At 27.9% G+C, this 23,412-nt stretch overlaps 2 protein-coding genes across 3 annotated transcripts; both read right to left on the reverse strand.

Moving 5' to 3' along the window:
* Window positions 1–5,211, reverse strand: LOC100200852 (uncharacterized). Of its 2 annotated transcripts, XM_065811465.1 has the most exons (6): window positions 4,907–5,211; window positions 4,630–4,812; window positions 4,417–4,453; window positions 3,991–4,154; window positions 491–640; window positions 1–250 (listed from the first exon to the last, which is right to left on the reverse strand). In XM_065811465.1, exons 1-6 carry the CDS (start codon window positions 5,036–5,038, stop codon window positions 50–52), a joined length of 867 nt encoding a protein of 288 aa, XP_065667537.1. In that variant the 5' UTR covers window positions 5,039–5,211; the 3' UTR covers window positions 1–49. The 2 variants fall into 2 exon arrangements, with proteins under 2 accessions (XP_065667537.1, XP_065667538.1); XM_065811466.1 differs by lacking the exon at window positions 491–640.
* Window positions 5,194–22,632, reverse strand: LOC100212723 (mRNA export factor RAE1). The gene is made up of 11 exons (XM_065811464.1): window positions 22,499–22,632; window positions 21,848–22,024; window positions 20,811–20,903; window positions 20,532–20,618; window positions 20,212–20,451; window positions 18,331–18,357; window positions 10,771–10,877; window positions 10,229–10,301; window positions 5,927–6,028; window positions 5,758–5,850; window positions 5,194–5,472 (listed from the first exon to the last, which is right to left on the reverse strand). The coding sequence occupies exons 2-11, from the start codon at window positions 22,004–22,006 to the stop codon at window positions 5,386–5,388; spliced, it is 1,068 nt and encodes a 355-aa protein (XP_065667536.1). The 5' UTR covers window positions 22,007–22,024; window positions 22,499–22,632; the 3' UTR covers window positions 5,194–5,385.
* Window positions 22,633–23,412: the final 780 nt, after the last annotated feature.

The following is a 23,412-nucleotide window of genomic DNA, read 5'->3' on the forward strand; positions in this document are numbered from 1 at the left end:
TTATTATCGACCTTTCTATTTAAACTCCAAAAATATTTAATACAAACTGTTATGAACATGGATTTTCGTTCGCTATTGCACAAGTTAACTTATCTGATTTCATTTCAATACGAAATAATTGGTTGGTTTTTGTACATAAGCAGAGTCTATATTTTACAACATTACTTATTGAAGCATCGTTCACTCTCACTCTCGGTATTCGTGCAGGATTTAAACGAATTCCACCAAGTAAACCATTAAAGATTAAATCCTTAACGTAAATCAAATAAATAACAAAATTTGAAACACAAATGGTAAAAACAAAAATGTGATTCACATCACAAGAAAAATATACAAACAATAATAAAGAAATTAGACACACAAACGCACACACAGATATATATATATATATATATATATATATATATATATATATATATATATATATATATATATATATATATATATATATATATATATATATATATATATATATATGTAAAATGCATACAAAATTGTTATCCTTAATGTTGAAAATGACATCACCCGTTGAGTTCGCATAAAGTGTCTTTGAGTCACCATAAATTCCTTCGTTTCCAGTCAATGATATGTTTCCGCCCGAATTTATAAATGACAAGTCGTATTTATCATCCGAAACAATCTTAAAATTTTTAAAAGTTTGCTATAATATTTCATTAACATTAATTAAAATAGTGTTGTACTATTACAAAAGAATTTCTCAGACTTTCTCAGGGAGACTCAGAAAACAATGTTCGTGAGAAACCATGGAAACCAACCAAAGATAAAAAATCATAAAACCATTGAGAAAATTTTTTAACAGTTTCAAAGAAACACTTATTTAAGCTAAAACCATAAAATTAATTTTTTGTATTTAAAACCATCGTTCAAATTCCATTCTTATGTGATATGTGGCATATATTAAGGGATATGTGATATAAAAGTAAGGCATAACTTTCTACCTTTTGAGGTAGAAAATTATATTAAAAATAATGTTTGTCATACAATAATCTACCTTCAAGATATTATTGGCTTCCTTAAAGGTATAATTTCCGACCTTAAAAAGTAGAAAATTATATCTTACTAAGGGTATATCACATATCCTACCCTGAGATAAAAATTTCTACCTTTTTTTTTTAAACTGTAACTAGTTGGCCTCTAAACATAAAGTCTTAAATCTGGCAACACAAAACGCCTAGGAAATTCTTATTTCCATTCTGATAAGGTATATAATCAATTCACAAAATTTGTAGTGGTATAACTTGTAATAGTTTATCATAAAATTTATTTAAGTATTTAAAATGATATAAGTCTGTTTTATACTTTTCGTGTTTGTATCTGATTGTTAAATTTTAATATTTACTTTACGTAGCCTAAGTTGAATTTCATTTTCTACAACAACTAACCGTGATGGCCATGAATTTCACAATCTGCTGTGCAAATTTATGTAAATGGTACATAATTTTAATTTTTACATTAACTCTTATTAGATAGAATAAAAGAAAAATAGTTTATGCTTTATGATATTAGTAATTAGAATTGAATGTGTTTTCATTGTTTCTTTTATCAAATTATCGTATTTGCTCATTTGAAATTTTTTGTTTGAAAATTGCTTTACTAATATAAAAGTTAAGAAAACAACTGAGCTCCAACAAAAAATCTTTTGCTGCCATTTCTTTTAGATTTTTTCCATAAATAATTTCTTTGATTTAAAAAAACTGCCTCACTACTTAGGCAATTTATCCTAAAAAAATACATATATATTGGCATTGAGCATATATTTTTGTATGCGTAGGAAAAGAAAGAGCTGAAAAATAGCAACATAAAATTTTAAAAAAATCTAGAAAAAGTTTTAAATAATATTTCTTATACTATATAATTCTGTAGCATCATTTCAGAGATTCTACAGAAATATTATATAATTTTAAATATTATAACTTAAAACATAATTTTATATTTTAAATTCTGTAATTACAGCCATATTTTAATTAATTTCACAACTATTCAAAATACAACTTTATTTTGCTTGTCAAATAATCGCTTGTATTTGTAGATGTTATTGCATGTTTGACTAATGACCTTTTTTTATTTATTAAGGGGCTGTTCAAATAATAGGTGACACTTTTTTAGGCATTTTTAGAGACCCCCCTCCCCTAAGTGACATTTTGTGGCATCTTAAAGACTATTTACGCTTTTTAATTACGTTACACAGAAAACAAGGTAAAAAAATTGCTTCAACTTTAAGGTCAGATTTCTGCAAATCAGTAAAGCAGTATTTTATATTAGAAACTTTTACAAGATGTTGAGAATTCTATACCCCCACCCCTGTGTGACGTGACAAAGACTAAATTTGGAATTTTTATAAGTGTTTATTTAATTACAACAGTTCATCTTTTAAAAAATATATAATTGACATGTTTCTATTAAAAACCTAAATTTATTCCCAAACCGGACTTTGACTCCATGTTGGAGTTCCATGTTCTTCAAAAATTATTAGGGGCAGTTAAGGTCAGAGGTATCAACATCGTCCTGATCATACCACTCAAATGTTTCTTTTTCTGAATCTTAAAAGACACACATGAGTTTAAACAGACTTTGAGCAACTAGGCGATGAGGTTTAACTTTTGATAATCCAATACTCGTGCAAACTTTATATTGTTTCATTGATTTGATAGTGGCAAAATATAGACTAAAATTGGTACAATTTCTTTTTGATAAGAAACTTTGAATGCTTGGACATGAGTAGACATATGACAATTATTTTGGGAAACTTTCTATTCTATGTTTGTTCGTAAATACTATGTTCATAAGATCAGATTTTCTTTTTTTGCATGCGATTACTACAAAAATAGCTTCATATGACCTAAATTTAAATAAATCTATTCCGATCATTTAACAAAAACAAATTTTATTTTACGTATTTTATTACACTTAAGTACTTTATTTTATGTCTGACATAATATGTGATACTTTAGTCTAAGCTAATCAGACTGAAGAATCATATAAATAAATTTAAAACTAGTACTTAGCTGTATTTTATGTTTTATATGTTAAATGATAGTTAAAAAAAAACTTACACAGTGATAAACAACTTAATTTAAAATGTTTTTTGTCACGTCACACTGTGGCAAACCACCCCCTCCTCCATGTGATATTTTGTGACAATTTCAAATACACCCTCTCCCTTAAGACTGTCACATATTATTTGAACAGCCTCTAACTTAATTAAAATCAATTAAACAGTTTAATAAAATATTTTTCCATTTTAATAAATAGATTGAGAAAATACTTTAATAATGTAAAAATGTGACACCTTGTGTTTGATACATTAGAATCTGAACATTTTATAAATATAGTTCTAAACATAAATTTATAAAAATTTGTAAAATTTTTCAGTTTGTAGAAGCTATATAAAATTACCATAAACATAAGCTAGGTAAAATAAGAGCTTTTTAGTGATCAAGGTAAACTCCAGATATTTTTGGTGATCAAGGTAAACTCCAGATATTTGGCAAACTTAAAACTTTGTATAATCATAATGGTGTCAAAAAATAATCGAATGATATTAAAAAAAAAACTTTTTACATTTTCCAAAATTATATCAAAACTCACTGATAAAATTAAACCAGTAGTAACCCTGAAAAATTTTCAACTCTCTAAATAGGATATAGGGTTGTTTAAATAAGATTTGGCAAAGGTGATCTACTATAATATGAGTACCAGTGTATAAATGTATATTACTAAAAGATTTTTTTAGTATTCAGTAGAAACATTAACTTGATTTTGGACAATGCCTTTCTGAATATGGTATTGTACCTAATTGTTTTGATATTACAAGTTATAGGTGCTTTTTTAACTGTTTGGGACACAGTCAACACTCTATTAACAAAATGCCACAAAGACATATGAGTCAACCACTGTTTTCAAAGTTACCAACTAATTTAATTATAACTTTCAATAATTTATTTTGAATTAATGCCAAAAAATAATTACCCTAGGAGTTCTAATAATGTCTGTTTCAATGGATTTCGCATTAAACTCACCAATGATAGAATATAAAGATTTACCATTTAAATCAAAAACATTTTTTTGAGAATCAGGGTCAACAAACTTGAAATTTTCTGTTTTCAAAAAAGTGCCTTTGTTTGTAACTTTCACTAAAATGATAAACAAAAACATATAAAACAAAATGATATAAATATAATATCATATTGCATTTTAATGAGTGAATACTAATGAATAAATGAATAAATTTATTGAGATTTTATTGGCTACATAACAATACTTCAAATTGAATAAATAAATACATTAATGAAAAAAACTCACAAATTATACAATAACGTTACAATAACAAATATATCATACAAAATATGATAAACTTTAAATATATATAATGATATATATATAAAAAATAATCACTTGAGGATCTAAAGAAATCTTCTGCAGCAAATTCAACCTAAACCACAAATATATACATCACACAGCACGTCGTAATATATACAACACTTGATTTTTACAACATATTTTCAACATATACTACTTTAAAATATCTATAACACACAAGGTACTATTTTACAAACAATGGTAAAAAAAATATTAATTTATAAATGCTTTTAAAATCTCAAGACATACATCTTGGTTGGTTCCTTGAAAAATAATATCTTGATCAGAAAAACCATCAATTGATGAAGAAAGAGATATTGTCTCAAAATCAGCATCAATCATCCATTTTATTTCACCTTTCTCTTTAAAAAACGACATAGATGACATACCAGAAAACTGGATTTGCAGAACTGAGTATACTATGATCAAAATCTAAAATCAATGTTCCATTGCAAAATTTCAAATAAAAGTTGTTGTTCATTTTTTACTTATAAACAAAAAATGGAAAAAGTAAGAAATAACTTACTATTAAATTTACAAAACATAATAGAAAAATTAACAACAAAAAGCCATATGTGAAACATAAACTCTTTTGGTGAACTCTAGCTAAAAGAGCTTCATAGTGACTGCATTTTTCTTCCTTCCATTGAGAACTCATATTAACTTATATGTTTTCTAAACCAAAATATAAAAAAAAATGATTGAAACAAACATAATAAAATAGAAAAATTTAATTATACTAACTGTCATGGTATTAAACTAGATTAATAGATTTAAAGTATATTTATTTAAGAAACTAAAATCAAAAAACACTTTTGGATTTGTAAACACAATATATTTCAAATTTTTACATATATATGAGCCTAATATTGCCCTTTGATTATTGTCCTTCATAAAATAATTTCTGTCCTTTTCACAAACTTATTTCAGTAACAGTTTGTAAAAAACATCACAACAATATTATAGTGATAACATCACATTTATAACTTTTATTAAATGAAGATTTCATTTTTTTGATCTCGATTTTAGTTCATCTCCACAGTTTCGTAAAAAAATTGCAGGTTTTAAATTGGTGTTATAGAACTCATGACCCTAAAAACGCAAAAAAACTAAATTCATAAACTGAACATTTATCATCATTGTCATCAAACATTCATCATTTAAACATTTATTATTAAAATGGACTGAATATCATTTAAATTAATTAAACATAATTAAAAATTAAAAAAAAAAAACATTAAAAACGTTTAAAAATCATTGAGATTATTAAAAATAACTGGGCATTTCAAAATAACTGAGAAAGTTAAAAATCATAAAACAGAAATGGAAACAAAAGCTTAAAATTAAAAATTTCATAAAATTGTTTATAAAAAAAACCTTTGTCCAATCATAACCAATAGCATAAGAAAATATACTCCCATCAAAATTAAAACAACATGCTGTGATTGGTTGAGGACAACCATCAGATGTCTAATAAAAGCAATTAGCAATAATCAGTAAAAATAACTTAAGATGTGAATACAAAAATGTTTCATAAAAGATTAACCTTTAACTTTGTTCTTGCATCTTTATCCCAAAAACTGTATTTGCCATCAGATCCTGCTGTTGCTAGGGTTCCATGTTGTGGATGAAAAGCAATATCATTTACCTTGCAGAATTTAAAACCATAAACAACAATTATTAATTTTTATAAGTATTTTTCTAAAAATTTTAAAAACTATTTATCAATTATAAATATTTTATTGTAATTACTGTATGATAAACATAATGATAAATACTTTATGGCCAATATTTCAAATCAAATATATTCTGAAATGAGATTTTAGTAATTTAAGGACTTTTACTAATAATACAAGTATTAATATAAAGTAAATACTCATAATTAATAAAAGTAAAAGTAAATACTTTAATTATAATAACAATAATAACAATAACACTAATAATAAATAAACAATAATAATAACAATAACAATAATAACAATAATAGTAATATCAATGTAAATAGTAGTAATATTGATATAAATAACAATAGAAATAAGAAATAATAATGACAACAAATTATATTTGTAAGATTGAAATAAGAAATATTAACAGTATTTTTTAAATAAGAAGCGGAATAAATTAGCTTGAAAGGTTGAGAATGAATTAAGAGCTTTTAGTTCAGGAGGAAGTTATTCCAAGTTTTAATGATATTTAATGTTTTAATGTTAATTGGTATTCCATTTAATGTTTAATGGTATTAATTAATGTTTAATAGTATTAAGTTTTAATGGTATTCCAAGTTTTTGGTATTTATAGATTTATATCCATAAATATTAGAGTGATATTTTGAAACAAGTTTAAACTACTATTGGATCAAAGATGGTAACAATTGTTTGCACTTTTAGCAATGAATTTGATAAAAGTTAAAGGTAGGTTTTTGTGTTGGTGGCTCCAGACAAATATTTTAAGAGTTAAATATAAAAATGATTCTGGAAATAAATCATCTTAGGTAAAGCATTAAAATTGTGATTCTGAAAATAAATTATTTCCAGAATCATAATTAAATATTACTTTAAAACCTTGTTTTGAAGAAGACATTATCTAATACGAGCTTGTTTATGGAATTGTCTATTAATGACATGTATATCTTAAATGTGAGTCAAAAGATGTGATTTGATTTAAAAATAATAAATTAAGTTTTATTAGAACTATGAGAAAGTCTGTTGAAAAAAGCCAAAGAACTAGATTGTCAAGATCATGGCTAGCGTATTTGTTATTTTTTTAAGGAATTTGTTAATTAGCCTTAGAATAGTATTATCAGCCAAGTATTAAACAGTAGCAAAATCAAGGAAAAGCAGCAGAACTAATGCTGAATCCTGAGAGACACCATTTGAACCTATTGCAAGGGTAGATTTTGAATTATTGATAGAAACAAATTGTGACTTGTCATGTAAATACATAGTAAACCATTTAATGGGTATGCCTTTTATCCAACAGTATTCTTTTTTTTTTTAATAGAATAAAGTGATTATTGTATCAAGAGCTTTCTGTAAATAGAAAAATAAATCACATGTAAAATTTTTATCATTAAGAGCTTTTCTAATTGGTTCAGTCATTTAAATGCCAACTTAAGCTTGAGGACATATTTAATAAGCATAGGAATTAGACATCAAGTGAGCCAAGAGCTGAGAAAATATGTTAATTGAAGAAATGGTATTTAGCCTTATTCTTTAGTTAGAGACCAAGAATTTAAACTAATTATATATCTTGAACCTAGATATGATATGCCCTCTAGAAAACATATGACAGAAACAGTTATTTCTTTAATTTATGAAAAAATGCAAATTCAAATTATGAATGATATAGCAAAAGAAGATTTTTTGAGTTTTTGATGAATGAACTGTACACCGCAATAGTCTAAGCGTTTATTCATCAACAGCACATAGGATTAAGTCAGAGTTTAAAACCAAAGACAGATGTGGTTCAACTTAAACAAATGACAGGGTCTTACACAGCTACACAGATATCAAAGTTTACAAAGGATTCTTTAAATGAATGAGAAATACTAACTAACAAAGTGTACTTTGTCTTCTCTGACAATGCTGTTAACGTGAAATGGTCCCCAAGAGAAGCTGGTTTCAAAAATAATTCTCCAAGTTATGTTACTCACACTCTTTAGGTTTGTAGTACCAATAAACTTTTCAAACAGCAAAGAAAAATGATCTTATAGCTATGGCTAGAAAAATTGTCAAACATTCTTCATCTTGGATATTCTACAGGAAAATTAGCATACAAATAGAAGAATGACATGGTAAAGCTAAACATAACATTTCATTTACTTACATAAAATGTAGTAACAAGATGGAACAAAAAACCTCTCTGACATTATTTTTCAAGAAAAATTGCAATGCCTCCAATCTTACAGAAAACCAAAGGGTTATTAGCTGAGACGCTTATCTTAATTTTAAAACATTTTGAGAGATCTACTATAGAGATGATCAACCTTCAGAATTAGGGTCAGCATTCGGCAATACTGACCTAACTGCTGCCCTGAAAGTGTTTGAGGTCGGCAAAAAATTGCCGACCTCGTTTCTATGTTTTTTGGTCGGACCTTTGTATAAAATAATTTTTGCTGACCTCTAAAAGATTGAGATCGGCAAACTATTGCCAACCTTTTTTCCTAATTCCGAGGGTTGGATGATAGTGAAAATTGTTATCTTAAAATGTTCCAGTTTATCGTTATGTTAAAATGTTCCTTTTATAATTTAAATGGAAGTGTACCTAACATTTGCTTTGGAATATGCTGGTAGTTTTAAAACTATAATAGAAGAACTAAAACGGGATTTAATCCTACGGTTTTTCAGCTTCAAACATAATAAAAACTTGAATCTAATTAACACTGATTTTACTGATAGCCCTTCAATGAATTGATTCAATCAGATAATGAATCAAGCAATTTATGACTTAAATCAAAAGCTTAGCTCTCCACTCAAAAAATAAAAAATGACAGAAAGTATATACAACATTTATCAAATTTCCAAAGCAAACATTGAAATATCAAAATCAAAGAAACCAGAGAACTAAAAAAAACTTTCAACAGGCAGACAAACTCATAACTTTAAAATTAGAACTTTGCCAATTTCTTTTTCATACTTTTATTCATGCTAAATTGATAAAGAAAAACTTTATTTCAATTTATAATTAATATAAAACTTTTATTCATATAGTTTCATGAAAAAAGAACATATAGCTTTTGTCCATGTAAATTGGAAATGTTTTGGAGTAATGGAAATAAAAAAAATAGATTTATAGCTTATATTTGAATATTTTAAAAATTATATTTATCGTTAACATTGCGAAAGTTCTGGTATATTTATAATTTTTTTTTTTTTGTTAATTTATTTTTCAATTGACATTAATTGTATTTTATTTAATGAACTTATAGGCATATTCTTGTATAACAATTTTGAGATTAATGCAGTTATATTAAATGAACTTGTAGGTATATTCTTGGATAACAATTTTGAGATTAACACAGTTATATTTAATGAACTTGTAGGTATATTGTTGCATAACAACTTGAACATTAACACAGCCATATTTAAGTCATAAAGTGAGCCAAAGGCCACTTTCTGAAAGTCAGAAAGTGAGCCAAAGGCCACTTTCTGACTTAAATATAACTGAGTCAATGTCAACACCAATCTGATGAGTCATTTAAAAGAAGATTATAAGAGTGTCGATTAATATGGTTGTACTTAGCATGAATTTAACACTTAAAGCAAACTAAATTCTGACAAAGCAACTTTAATTTAGATTAAAAGTAATTATGCTAACAAAATTATATATTATTGAAACCGTAAATCTTAAGTAAAGATCTATACTATTAACAGATAATATAATTAAACAATAAGAAATAAAAGTAATGTTAACCAATATTAAATAAACTTAAAAGAATATATCATAATTTTAAAAATCATATATATATAAATAAATATAAATATATATATATATATATATATATATATATATATATATATATATATATATATATATATATATATATATATATAAATATATTGTTTATTGCAAGTATTTTTTATTGCAGGTTCCTGTAGGCAACATGCATCAACATTATTGTTATACAATGTTTTATTATTAATTTAAGTTTTGACCAAAATTAAAAGTTAAAAAAAAATGATTATCTAATATTATTAAGCAAAATTATTATTATCTCTTTTTAATAGATAGATATTATTACGTAAAAGATTTAGCAAAAATAATTGTAAGAACATTTGAAAATATTTGTTAAAACTCAAAAAATTTTGTAGCTGATAATCAAACAGTTATATGTATGTTTTTTACTTACTGCATATATATCTTGAACTTGGTTAGCACTAGTAACCTCTGAACGATGGCACTTGAAGGTAAAATTATCTTTTCTATATAAAAAACAAATAATAAAAAACAATTGAGTTGAAAATAAGTAAACCTACTAAAGATATATGCACATCTACAAAGATTTATAAGCACATCTACATAAGCAATCTATTAAGATTTATAAACACATGTATACATGTGTACTTGAAACTACATGTAGTTTCAGATTAGGAAGTTTTAAGTTAGAAGCTATGACTAAACACATCAAATTTAAAAAAGACTTATGAAAGGATAGCTTTTGTAATTTTAAAAGGTATATCTAGTGCCATCAGATAAAAATATTACTAAAAAATCAGAAAAGTCAAAAATATACATAAGGGATAATCAAAACTCGAAACTGCAACTTTTTAGGATATTAAAAAAATTTATTGATATCTTAAGAGATATAATAAGACTTGTGCAAATATGAAAACAATAACTTTGACATTGATGATAAGTCTCATACTTATCAACTAATTTTAAAAAACTTACGGATCTGCAGGTTGAATATATTGCATAGCTATTCTACCTTCAACAGAACCTAGAGCAAAACCAGTAGGTACACCATTTGCATCTTTACAAATTGCTATAGATCGATGCTAAAAAAAATGTGAGAAAATAAAACTGAAAATAAAAAATAAATTTTAATAAACTAAATGTTTAACACAGCTAGCAAAAAAAAAGTTTACCATAAATTTAAAAATAAAAGATTTTATTTATGAGTTTTACAGGATTTTTTCTGCAGGTTTTATTTGTATAGGTTTTTAATTAACTATTTAAATAATAAAATTATTCATTAATATAAAAAAAAAAAAAATTGCAAATTCAAAAATTTTTCACTAAAGTGCAAAATACAAAAATTTTTCACTAAAGTATAGTTAATAAAATTAAAACTGTAGCTGCATTAACAGCAAGCGAGTTACAAACTTACTTTGACAGCTTTTGATAATATACAACTATTCAATCCGAAAAATTTAAACAAAAATAGTTTTTAAGTTAAATTTTGATGCTAAATATATGTCTAATTTATTCTTGAAACTATTTACGTTTGTTGAATTGACAATTTCCAATGGCAATGCATTCCATAAATTTACAGTTTTGTTTATAAGGAATTTGTGTCTTGGTATAAACTTGGTTTGTTATCTTCTGTATTTCTTATTGTGACCTCTGCAAGATTTTTAGAAATTTGTTTGTTTAAAAGTTCTATTTTTTCGATTTTATTGAAAATTTTAATTACTTGAATAAGATCTCCTCTTTGTCTCCTTTCTGACAATGTTGTTAAATTTAGTGTCTGCAAATGGTATTGGTACTGCAGACTTCTTATATTCTTTGCCATCCTTGTCATGTTGTGTTGTACCTTTTCTAATATTTTAAATGTCACCTTTGTAGTTTAATGACCAAACTAGTGCTGCAAATTCAACCAGAGGTCTAACAAAAGTTGTGTATAATTGCTCGACAAGATGCTAATCTAAATGGACAAAGATGTTTTTTATCATCCCCATTATTGCTTTTGATGAACATGTTATTATGTATTTTTTCCATTTCAGTGGTGTATCAAAATTTACACCAAGATCATGTTTAGTTGTCGAATTGTTAATTTCTGATCCATTAACTGTGTAATTGAAATTTATGTTGTTTTTACCGTAATGCATAACCACAAATTTAGTCTCATTCAGTTTGATTAATCCTTTTTCTGACCACTCTTTTTTTTTTTTTTTTTTTTTAAACATCTTCGCTTCCAACAAGGCTGCAAGCATCCACTAATTAAAGTTGGAAGTTACTGAGAGAGAAAAGATGAAGATTGTAGAGCAAAATAACGATTGACGGACGACTTAAAAGATTGCAAATTCTATGAATCAGGAAAGCAAGATGAAGGAAGCGAATTCCAAAGAACTGATGTTCGAGGAAAAAAGCTAGACAAATAAGCGTTTTTGGAGCACTTAGGAACAGTCACAGAAAAAGGATGACACTTAATTGAATGACGAGTAACACGAGAATGAATTTTAGTAGATGACACATAAGACGCTAGCTCTTTAGAGCAGTGCCCATTATAGTATTTGTAGAAAAGAGAAAGAGAAGCAACATTACGACGATGTGATAATGGTTGGAGGTTGGCTGCAAGAGCAGGTCCAACTATGTTTACAATGCGTTTTTGCACCTTGTCTAAAAGAGAAAAGGCATCATTAGAAGATCCACCCCAGATATGGCAACAGTATTCCATACAAGGCCGGATTTGAGATTTATAGAGACGAGCTCGATAAAGAGATGCAACCTTAGCAGATGCTAATTTTGCATTTGATTTGATATATGGTTTCCAAGAAAGATTCGAAGTAAGAGTTAGTCCTAGAAGATGAAGAGTAGGTGACTCATCGAGTACAACACCGTTCATAAATATAGGAAGATCTAAATTATTGCGATAATGATTGGCTGAAAAAAATTGAGTTTTATCTGAATTAAAGTTCACTAGCCACTGTGAGCCCCATGCTGTAGCAGAAGTGAGATCCTTATCAAGCTCAAATGCCCCCTCCAAGCAATCAGAGAGAGTTGATTTCTTATCACGACAAGAATAAATGGTAGTATCATCTGCAAACAATGCCACCTTAGATGTGAGAATATCTGGAAGATCGTTAATGTAAATTAAATAGAGTATAGGGCCAAGGATAGAACCTTGAGGAACCCTTGAAGTTACAGAATAAGAAGAAGAGTGTTGTCCATCGAGGACAACTTTTATGCTACGATTGGAAAGGAAGGATTCAATGGTCTTAAAGACGTTGTCAGATACACCATAAGAAGAAAGCTTATGGAGAAGACCAGCATGCCAAACTTTATCAAAAGCTTTTGAAATGTCAAGAACAATGGCCTTAACCTCTCCACCTTCATCTAATGCACGATAAAACCTGTCAGTTATTACTGTTAGCAAATCAGCTGTAGAACGAGAAGATCGAAATCCATATTGATGGTCAGAAAGTAAGTTATTAGATTCAAGATGAGAAATTAAGTGTTTGTTAATTAAAGATTCAAAAACCTTGCTAATGATAGGAAGAAGACTTATGGGACGGTAGTTAGACAAATCAGATCGCTCTCCAGAATTTTTGAAAATAGAAACAACAGATGCCGCTTTCCAGCAGGCTGGAAAACAAGACTCTGATAAGCACTTGTTGAATAGTTTTGAGAGTATAGATGACAGCTCCGGAGAACACTTCTGCAAGACAATAACAGGTATGTTGTCCGGGCCACAAGCTGTAGAAGAGTCTAGGCAGGAAATCACTTTAGATACAGATGCTGGAGTGATATGAATGTCAAGCAATGGATCAACCTGTTTGTTGGCAATATCAGGTAGAAAGCAACTAGTGGAATCAAGAGATGAAATTGATGAAAAGTTTTTAGCAAACAATTTGGCTTTGTCTTTAGGTGAGGTGACGAAGTCTGAACCATACAAGAGAGGTGGAATTATAGATTTGCCCTTATTATTGATATTATTAAAGATTTTCCAGAAGTCACGAGAGCCTAATTTTTGAGATGAGATACGAGATTTCATGACCTGAGAATAGCGGGCCTTGGCGTTAGACAAAACCTTTTTACAATTGTTTCTAGCAGTAATAAACAGACGTCTGTTTTCTGGAGAATTATTTTGCTGATAAATATGGAAGTAACGGTTTCGATTGGCAATCACAGCAGCACAGTGTGTGGAAAACCATGGATGAGAGTGAGGCTTGACTTGGAATTGTCGAGAGGGAATAAAAGATTCCATGCCAGCCTGAATCCATGAAATTATGTAAGAAGCACATTTGTCGACAGGAAGAGGAAAGATTTCTACCCAAGGGCCATCACGAAGAAAATCACGGAAAGAATCCCAGTCAGCTTTACTGTAGTTGTAAGAGGTTCGATAATAGGGGGATTCAGGTGATGAAGAAGAATGAGATATTAGTTTTAGAGAGATCAAACTGTGATCAGAAGAACCTAAAGGTGAATGTGGAGAAACTGAGCACTGACTAGGATCAGAAACAAGACATAAGTCAAGTAGAGAAGGTAGATGATTCGAGTTGTCAGGAAAGCGAGTTGGAAAGTTGACTATTGGAGTTAGGGATTGAGAAAGGCAAAAGTTGTGGGCTTTAATGCCTGCAGAGTCACTGACACTAGAGCCAAGCCATTCAGAGTGGTGAGCATTAAAGTCACCAACAACAACTATATTAGCTGATGGATAAAGAGAGAGGGCTTGGTCAATATGATCAGAAATAATGTCAAAAAGAGTGCAGTCTTGAGATGAGACTTTCCTATATTATATAAGTCTCTTTGAATTAATCTAGCGTTCTCAATAGAATTACTGCTGATAAGATTTTGGTGTCAACTACATATATTTTTACAGTGCTTTTGACTTTCTCTGGCATGTCATTGATGTATGCTACAAAAAGGAATGGCTTTAGAATGGATCCCTGCGGAACACCGTGTAAGTTTCTCCATGTTGACACTGCACCACCTTAAACCACTATTTGCATTTGATTATTCAAAAGCGCATCAGTCCAGCTTAAAAATTTACCTTTTATTAAATATGTGTTCAATTTTAACATAAGTTGCTTGTGTGGCACAGTATCAAATGCTTTTGCAAAATCTAGCATTATAACATCTATAGTTTCTAATTATTTCTAGCAAATCTAGCATTATAACATGTTTATATTATTTTCAAGCTGTTTGATTGAATAATGTTCAACCACTACACAGTGGGCCAAACACCTGTTTTCGTTGACATTGTTTCATAACTTTAGAACGGAAAGTGCTATGAGCTAGATTACTAAAAAACAACTTTGCTGCAGGATATTTAAGTCATAATTTAAAAGAACAGAATATTGAAAATTTCATAAAATTTGTCTTTTATTGGCTATAACAAAAAATATGTATAAATGTTTATAAATATGTATGTATATTTTTTAATACAAAGAAAACATAGGTACATCAATGACAAAAACAATAATTATCAAAAGAAGTACTAAAATACGTAATTTATTCATATGTTAACATTTTAAAATGTGTCATCTTCAGATAAAATGTTATTAAAGACATTTTGTTTATGATAATGTTAATCAGAATGTCCTCTTTCATAACAAAATTTGCAAAATGGTTTTGACTATATCTTATCTGAATCTCTTGTCGAAAAAAAAAAAAAAAATTATCATATGATATCCACATTTGGTTAATGGTGTCTGTAAAATTGACAATTTAGGAGTTTTTTTCTTGAGAGTCTGATATGTATCAATCTTAATATTTTGTTATTACCTTTTAACTCTGAATCATAAAGATTTCCAAAACCACTTTCCTCATTATTCAAAATTAGCTCCCAAGAATCAGTTTGTGAAGTTATGGTGTTATACTGATCCATGGTCCAGGTAAATTTATTTTTGTAACAGATGGAAACTCGTTAAACAGTAATAAATAAAAACTTGTACAATAGCTTTTATATTTATCCACATAAATTTTTCTTTTTAAGAAAATTATGTGGATCAAAAAAAATTATGTGGATCAAAAAAATTTATGTGGACCAAAAGTTCGAATTAGTGCTCTCTTCTGAAAGCACTAACTTGAACTTTTGAAATGTTGCATGATATTGATAAGGCAATTGTGCAATAATTAAATCCTTGTTTGATTTTTTGTGCAATAGTTCTCTAGCTATATAACCTGTTGTTGTTGTTCCTCTTTTTCCAATTGTATCAGGGTAGGCCCATTTTAAAACTGTTTATTTTAATATCTCTGTTGGTAATAAAGTCTCTGCTTGCTTCAGAAATCTATTTGAAGCACTGAAAGGGGACTTAGACCAATCAAAAACACCAGCTTTCACATGCACAACAGTAATGTACCCAGTAAAGCATGAAGTACCTATAAAAATATCAGTAATTTTTAATATCAAGTATGTCCACATATTAAGAATATAAAGTAATATGAACACTACACAAGATACCAATTTACTTGTATTGATTTTACATCACAGATTGGAATCGGTTTGAAGGTTTGTCCGGCCCTTATAGTATAACCAGTATTTTTTTTTAACGAAAAGAACCATCTTCTTGTTCAAGTTGGTTAAATATTTCATTCATAGTCATAGTGTCTCGATTAATAACAAAACCGCCTTCAATTCTTTCAATATTCAAACATTGATTTTTTGAGCATGTGCACAGATCAGAATATGCACTTCCAAATCCTAAAAAAGATTTGCTACTTTCATATCCATCATAAATGACTGAGCTATTACCTTTATGTTAAATTGTTTTCTTCTTTATACATAAGGAAATGTTTATTTTTTAACTCTTTAATATCAGAATTAAAGACGGACAATGATTGAAGAGTTTCAATTCAATTTTTTGAAGAGTGAAAATGGACAGAACATTATCAGTATGTTATTGCTATTGTTAACATTATCTTTTTAATTAAATATATTGCATGGCTTCCACTAACATCAAATCCAAAATTTATTTTCATTAGTATATTTTCAATGTTTATATCTGAAAAAATGTTCTCCAATATCCTTTGCATCGCCAGTTTAATACCTTGAAATATACTGAAGTAAACACCAGAATAAGGTTTAATATAATTTATAATAATTGGTGTTCCTTCAGATTGTTTTTTCTGAGATGTTTCCAACTAGACAATATATTAAAACCAGCAATCGAAAAAGTTTTTGGTGTGTATATGAAACCAAGAGCACAATCTGTTTAAATTGACATACTTTTCAAGCAAGGTTTTCTTACCAGCCTTGAATCATATGCCAGCATAGCCCATTTTTTTAAGTTTGTTTTTCTTCAGATGCAGATATTTTAGTTGTTTCATTAGGTATTACATGTAAAAAAAAATTTGCACAATAATCTATAAAGTTAACATTCACATTTCTATAAACTGCAGTCTAAGATTGTTTCTACATACAATTATCACATTAGCACTGCTTATATAGTGACATTTTTTTTACATAATGCCAAAAATGACTTATATGTATCACTTATACCTATTTTTGCAACAAGTTTACATTATTCAAACTAGTATATTTTCTGAACAAATTATGCTTTTGAAATAATTTTTTTTTTGTGAACTGGAAATTTATTTGGCTTTCAATAACTAACATAAATTTATTCTGGAAACATTGATTTTTGAGCAATGTCCACTGTTTCGCCTACTGTGTAGCAGTTTTTAATTTTTCACAAAATTATATTTTTGTATTAAACTTTGTTTTATCTACTAATGTGATTAATGTTTCTGTTTGTGAATGGGCTTCAAATTTGATACTTTATTTATTTTTGATCTTAGGATGTGTGGGCTGTCTTTAAGAACTTTCCTAATCGTCTCCTTGTAAACATTTAAACCCAAATCTGACTTAATTGTTTTCAAACTTTTTGATGAATTTGATGCAAGTCAAACAATTCTGCATTTTTCACGGCCTGAAACCTTAGATTTCTTTGGTTTCCTCTTGATTGTTGCATAATCTGTTGGACTTTTCAAGAAATTACGGATAACGTGATCTGATCTCTTCAATCTTCTAGTAATTTCTTGATTTGGAACTTTTTCTTGATGATAAGCCAATATTTGACCTTTTTCAATATCGGTAAGAACCTTTCCTTTCGGCATTTGGTTAAGTTCAACTTAATTTCGATTCACAAAATAAAAAATACTACAGAATATAAGAAATTTGCGACAAAACTTGTAAAAACTTTAGTGCGTCTATAGAAAATTGCTCGTAAAAACTTTAGTGCATCTATAGAAAATTGCCACGTGAATATTAAAAATTATTTTAATACAATTAAGACAATTAATAATCAGATGCATAATGGATCATTGTTTTCTTACATGTACTTATTCAAAAGTACCGTTAGGACAATTTTATTACCACTGTAACACTGTAAATCTGCTAAATTCTACATGCGTCTATAGAAAATGGTTGCAGTGTATAAGATATAATAAACATAAATACATAATGCATATATGTATAAAATATAATAAATAAATAAATATATAAAGAATGAACTAAAATAATGTATAAACAGAATTTAAGTTTTAAAACAATGCTCCACTTACTTGATATTTAAGAGGTGACTCAATTTTCTATAAAAGCAAATAAAAATTTCTACAAAATATAAACAAATTTGTAAAATAATTTATTATTTTCTCACCTGAGCATTTAATATTCATTCATTTATATTTAATAGTTATATGACAAAAACTATTTATTAGTTTTTTTGTTGTTGTTTTTTTGTTTATTCAACATATTCGCTTCCAACAAGGCTGCAAGCAACCACTATTAGAGTTGGAAGTTACTGGAAGAGAAAAAATGAAGTTTATAGAGCAAGATAACGATTGACAGACAACTTAAAAGATTGCAAGTTATATGAATCAGGAAAGCAAGTTGAAGGAAACGAATTCCAAAGAATTGATGCTTGAGGAAGCACTTAGGAATAGTCACAGAAAAAGGATGAGACTTAATTGAATGACGAGTAACACGAGAATGATTTTTAGTAGATAGCACAAGAGAAGCAATCTCTTTAGAGCAGTGCCCATTATAGTATTTGTAGAAAAGAGAAAGAGAAGCAAGATTGTGACAATATGATAATGGTCGGAGGTTAGCAGCAAGAGCAGGTTCAACTATGTTTATAATGCATTTTTGCACCATGTCTAAAAGGAAAAGGGCATCATTGGAAGATCTGCCCCAAATTTGGCAACAGTATTCCATACAAGGCTGGATTTGAGATTTATAGAGATAAAAAATAGAATCTGGAGAAAGAAAGTGTCGAGCACGATAAAGAGATGCAACCTTACCAAACGCTAATTTTGCAATGGGTTTGATATATGGTTTCCAAGAAAGATTAAAAGAGTTAATCCTAGAAGATTAAGAGTAGATGACTCATCGCCATTCATAAATATAGGAAGATCAAAATTATTGCTGTAATGATTGGCTGAAAAATGTTGAGTTTTATCTGAATTAAATTATTAAAGTTATGGATCTGTAAATCAGCACATAACTACAATATTTGCATTTTCTATTTTTGCACACAAAAACTACACATCTATATCTTTGTGCATTTATTAATTTTATGGCCAATTACAGTCATAACATTTAAAACAATTTTATAAATAAAGAGAATATCATTAAAATTGATTGAATGCCAGTATTTAAAAAAGTAATTAAAAAAAAAGATAAGAAAAGAAAAGAAAGAAAGAAAAAGAAAGAAAGCACAGTGGGTTAGGTAGGTTTATATTCAGAAACAAACTGTAAACTTCTTAGCAATTCAATGATTCATACAAAACTTTCAGTTAGGCTTATCTATAATAATTATCAAAAATTATAAAATTTGAAAATATAAATTTTGAAATTAAATTTGAAATATATGTAGAAACTCTGTTGCTAGCACAGGAATAAATATGTTTGTATATAAATTTTGTTTCGGGCATAAAAATAAATAAACGCTGTTTCAACCATAAATACGTAAATTAGATTAAGAGCAGAACTATTTTCTAAACACTGGTTATCAAACTAACTACAATATAAAGTTAAGCAGAAAATCAACAAATCTAATAAAGTATTACATAGATACTAGAGAGCCACATCATAACAGAAACTGTGTCAAAAAAAAAAAAAATAGTAATACTGCAGAAAAATGGTAAAAATGTTAATACTGGTAACAATAAAAATGTTAATACTGGTAACAACAAAACAGATGGGAATGCAACAACGAATTATTTATTGTGATAGTGTGTGAACAGAAAAATATAGCAATAATGGAAAAATACAGAGAAACTGATACAGAAATCTTAAATAATGTTGCTTTAGGTAAAGATGGCGGTAGCAGATACATACTTTACAAACCTTTTTACCACAAATGTAACATTATGTTTTTTACTTCATTTTTATTTGAATTGATTTAAATTAAAAATGTTTAAAAATAATTGCAAATAGTTTACTTTAAATTCTGCTGGTTCATTCATCAACTGGTATACAAGAATTCCACGTTGTGCAGTTGATACAACTGCCATTGGATATATTACATCTGCACAATAAACCTTTTCCATTGTGTTAAATGATTTTATTGGAGTGGATTGTCTGGTATCCCAGAACTTAAGAGTTTTATCCCAACTTCCTGTCATTAAACATTGGTAGTTTGGTGCTTGAATCCAGTGAACTGTTTTAATTGGAGCATCGTGCTAAAAAAATTTATTTAAAAATAAAATAATAAACTCATCATTTTTCTCAAAAATTATCATCGTATATGTTATCATCAAACCTGAGCACAGACAACAGCTTGGTTTGAAGCCAAATCCCAAATTTTTGCTTGATTGTCAGCACCAGCTGAAAAAAGTTTTGTGCCATCCTAAAAATAAACTTAATAATTTAATAATAATAATACACTTAATATAATAATAATAATAAACTTAATAATAATAATACAACACCCACACTAACATAAATAACAACAATAATAACAAAAATAGCAACTGCAACAATTACCTCAAAAAAATTACTATTTGTATTACAAATTTATCTTTAAAACAAAAAAATTTACTGCATGCCAGCAACAAGACAAAATTGGCTTCAAATGAGATTGTTCAGCTTTTGGTACACTTGTTCCAGTTGCTTGAATCTCCCAACAGCGAATCTATTATTAATTATGCAAATCATAAATAAAAAAAACTAAAATACAATTGTTTTAATAACTCTTTATACTTCTGTATCATATATTCATCATAAAGGATAATTTTTGGAAGAAATAAAATATATAGCAGTTTTTTGTAGCCAAATAATTAAGTATTTTATGATGAGGTATTTAACACACCTATGTGATTAAGTTTGGTATAATACGGTATTTTTTAGCAGAGTTGATAGTCCTTGGCCTTGACCTTGCCTTAAGGCCGAAAATTAAGGTCATGGCCTTCAAAATGTTAGCCTTGCCAACTTACTCTTGGCCATGAAATTTTGTCCATGACCATGATCATTCTGCTCTTGGTTTTCAAAAAAAAAAATACATAAAATTAAAGAATTAAAAGCTTTAATTTTTTACTCTTATGTAATTTTGTTTTCGGCTTTCATATATATCTACAAATATATATTCTTATTGACTTTGTCGAATTCTCTGCATAACCTTGGTTTATTTTTACAATATGTGGTTTTATTGTTACAGCAAGTGTTACCTAAAGTTTTATTAATAATTGGCCTAAATGTAAGGCAAAAATTTAAGTTTTTGGTCTTCAAAATGTTTGCGTAGGCCTTGGCCATAAAACTCTTATTATTGGTCTTGACCTTAAAACTCTTGGCCTTGGCCTTGGTCTTGTAACATGTGGCCTAGCTACTTTGACCTTGTTGACAACTCTGTTTTTAAGTACTGATTTATATGAGCTATAAAATGTTACTTCATAAATTAAATTAGACATAATTTCACTACCCAGTAAGACATTGCCATAATAAAAAAAGGCAATACTGATGAAAACTAAAGGATAGTTAAAATTGAAGCCTTCAATTTAAAAATAAAACGGTTTTACTTTTTAAATTTATTATTTTAAATGGATTAAAGGTTCAACGAAAATATTTTATAAAGGTTCGAACCTTATTATCCCAAGAAGTGGCTGCCAAAAAATTTGCGTTTGGACTAAACTTCAAGCAACTAATTGTATCAGATGGTGGTTGTTGTACTTCAACATCTTTAGACGCTGTTGTCAAAGAAGAGCCAAAGCTAAATGAACTTGTCCCACCAAATAATGACATTTTTGATTTTGTTCTTATCTGAAGAAAAAAAACTAACTTAGATTAACTTAATTTGTAAAAAAAAAATTTTTTAAACAAATTGCATGTCAGATTATCGTTAATAACAACAATTTACTTCTACTTTATATACGCATTTTATCATTTTCTTACTAATTTAAATTAATTCGATATCTTTAGATTTTTTTAAGTTTACTTATAGTCGATTTCGGGACTTTATAAATCGTTTCGAATTTAAGTTTAAAAAAGTGCAATTAATTACTAGTTATTAAATGCAATAAATTGCCTTTTAGTTAATTAAAGGGTAATTTAATATTTTACAAGAAAACGCGAATTATTGTTAGCAAAAGCAAACCACACGTATATAAGGACAATCTAGAGAACTAGGCATTTTGTAAGAATTTTTTAATAGTATTTTTAAGAATTTTGTTGTTTATAAAATAAATGCATAATTACATGACTAGGGCAAGAAGAAGAAAAGTAAAGTTTAAACACCTTTGCTGCCGAGCTATTTTAAACTATGCTTTGTTTCTTTGCCGAGCCATAAAGTCTGCAATGATTAATTTTTGCCGAGGTTGTTTTTGGCGGTTTCATTCTCGTTGCCAAGGCTCGTTGATCCACATTTTAATAAATAAAATATTTTTAATCTACAATAATTCTATAGTATTTTTTATTCTGAATATAATTGACAAAAAAAAGCATTACGAGAATACTCGTACTTTAGCAATGGAGAAGAATTTTTTTTCTCCAGTGCCGAAGTACGAGTTTACTCGTAACACCGTAATGAGTATAACTCATTGAAGTGACTACTAATGTAGCTTATTGGATGCATTAAGCATCCGTAATGAGTATAACCCATTGCGGTGACTATGATATAGCTTATTTGATGCATTATTATTATAAATATTGTTTCAGTTTTTTTGAACATGCACATGCACATAGCAGTTATCACGAGTAAAAAAGGTAATTTATATTTTGTTTTCTTAACTCTAAATTGTTGTGTTTTTTAGACAAGAAGCTAAAATATATTTGATAACTACATTATACTGCATGTTATAGAAATGTAAAAAAAATTTGAAGTACACAATAAAATGTTTTTAATATATTAAAAAACATTTTATTGTGCACTTCGAATTTTTTACACAGTATGCTAATTAATATGTTTTATAAAAAAGTAATTTCTTTTTCATAAATAGATAATTTATAAATTTATCTATCTCATATTAGCTCAACACAGATGTTCCACAATTGAATCAGCACATATGATTATGGAAGATTGTGAGGATAGTGATGATGATGATATTGAAGATTCGGATTCATTTTTTGCTTATACTGCTACGTCTTCGAGCTTGACTGCATCAGAATCAGGTTCTGAAGATAATAACACTGAAGAAAGTGATGACGATCAG

This window comes from Hydra vulgaris, chromosome 12 (assembly GCF_038396675.1).
Source record: "Hydra vulgaris chromosome 12, alternate assembly HydraT2T_AEP".
NCBI classification, from domain to species: Eukaryota; Metazoa; Cnidaria; class Hydrozoa; order Anthoathecata; family Hydridae; genus Hydra; species Hydra vulgaris.

Coding starts and splice junctions, on each gene's coding strand:
- LOC100200852 (XM_065811465.1), bottom strand. CDS start 5,038: ATGAGTTCTCAATGGAAGGAAGAAAAATGCAGTCACTATGAAGCTCTT. Junction 4,155..4,416: donor AGATTTCTTTAGATCCTCAA/GTGATTATTTTT, acceptor TTATCATTTTAG/TGAAAGTTACAAACAAAGGC. Junction 251..490: donor ACATTAAGGATAACAATTTT/GTATGCATTTTA, acceptor ATTTACGTTAAG/GATTTAATCTTTAATGGTTT.
- LOC100212723 (XM_065811464.1), bottom strand. CDS start 22,006: ATGTCATTATTTGGTGGGACAAGTTCATTTAGCTTTGGCTCTTCTTTG. Junction 10,878..18,330: donor AGTCACCTCTTAAATATCAA/GTAAGTGGAGCA, acceptor CATTTTTTTTAG/CATCGATCTATAGCAATTTG. Junction 5,851..5,926: donor ATGCAAGAACAAAGTTAAAG/GTTAATCTTTTA, acceptor TGCTTTTATTAG/ACATCTGATGGTTGTCCTCA.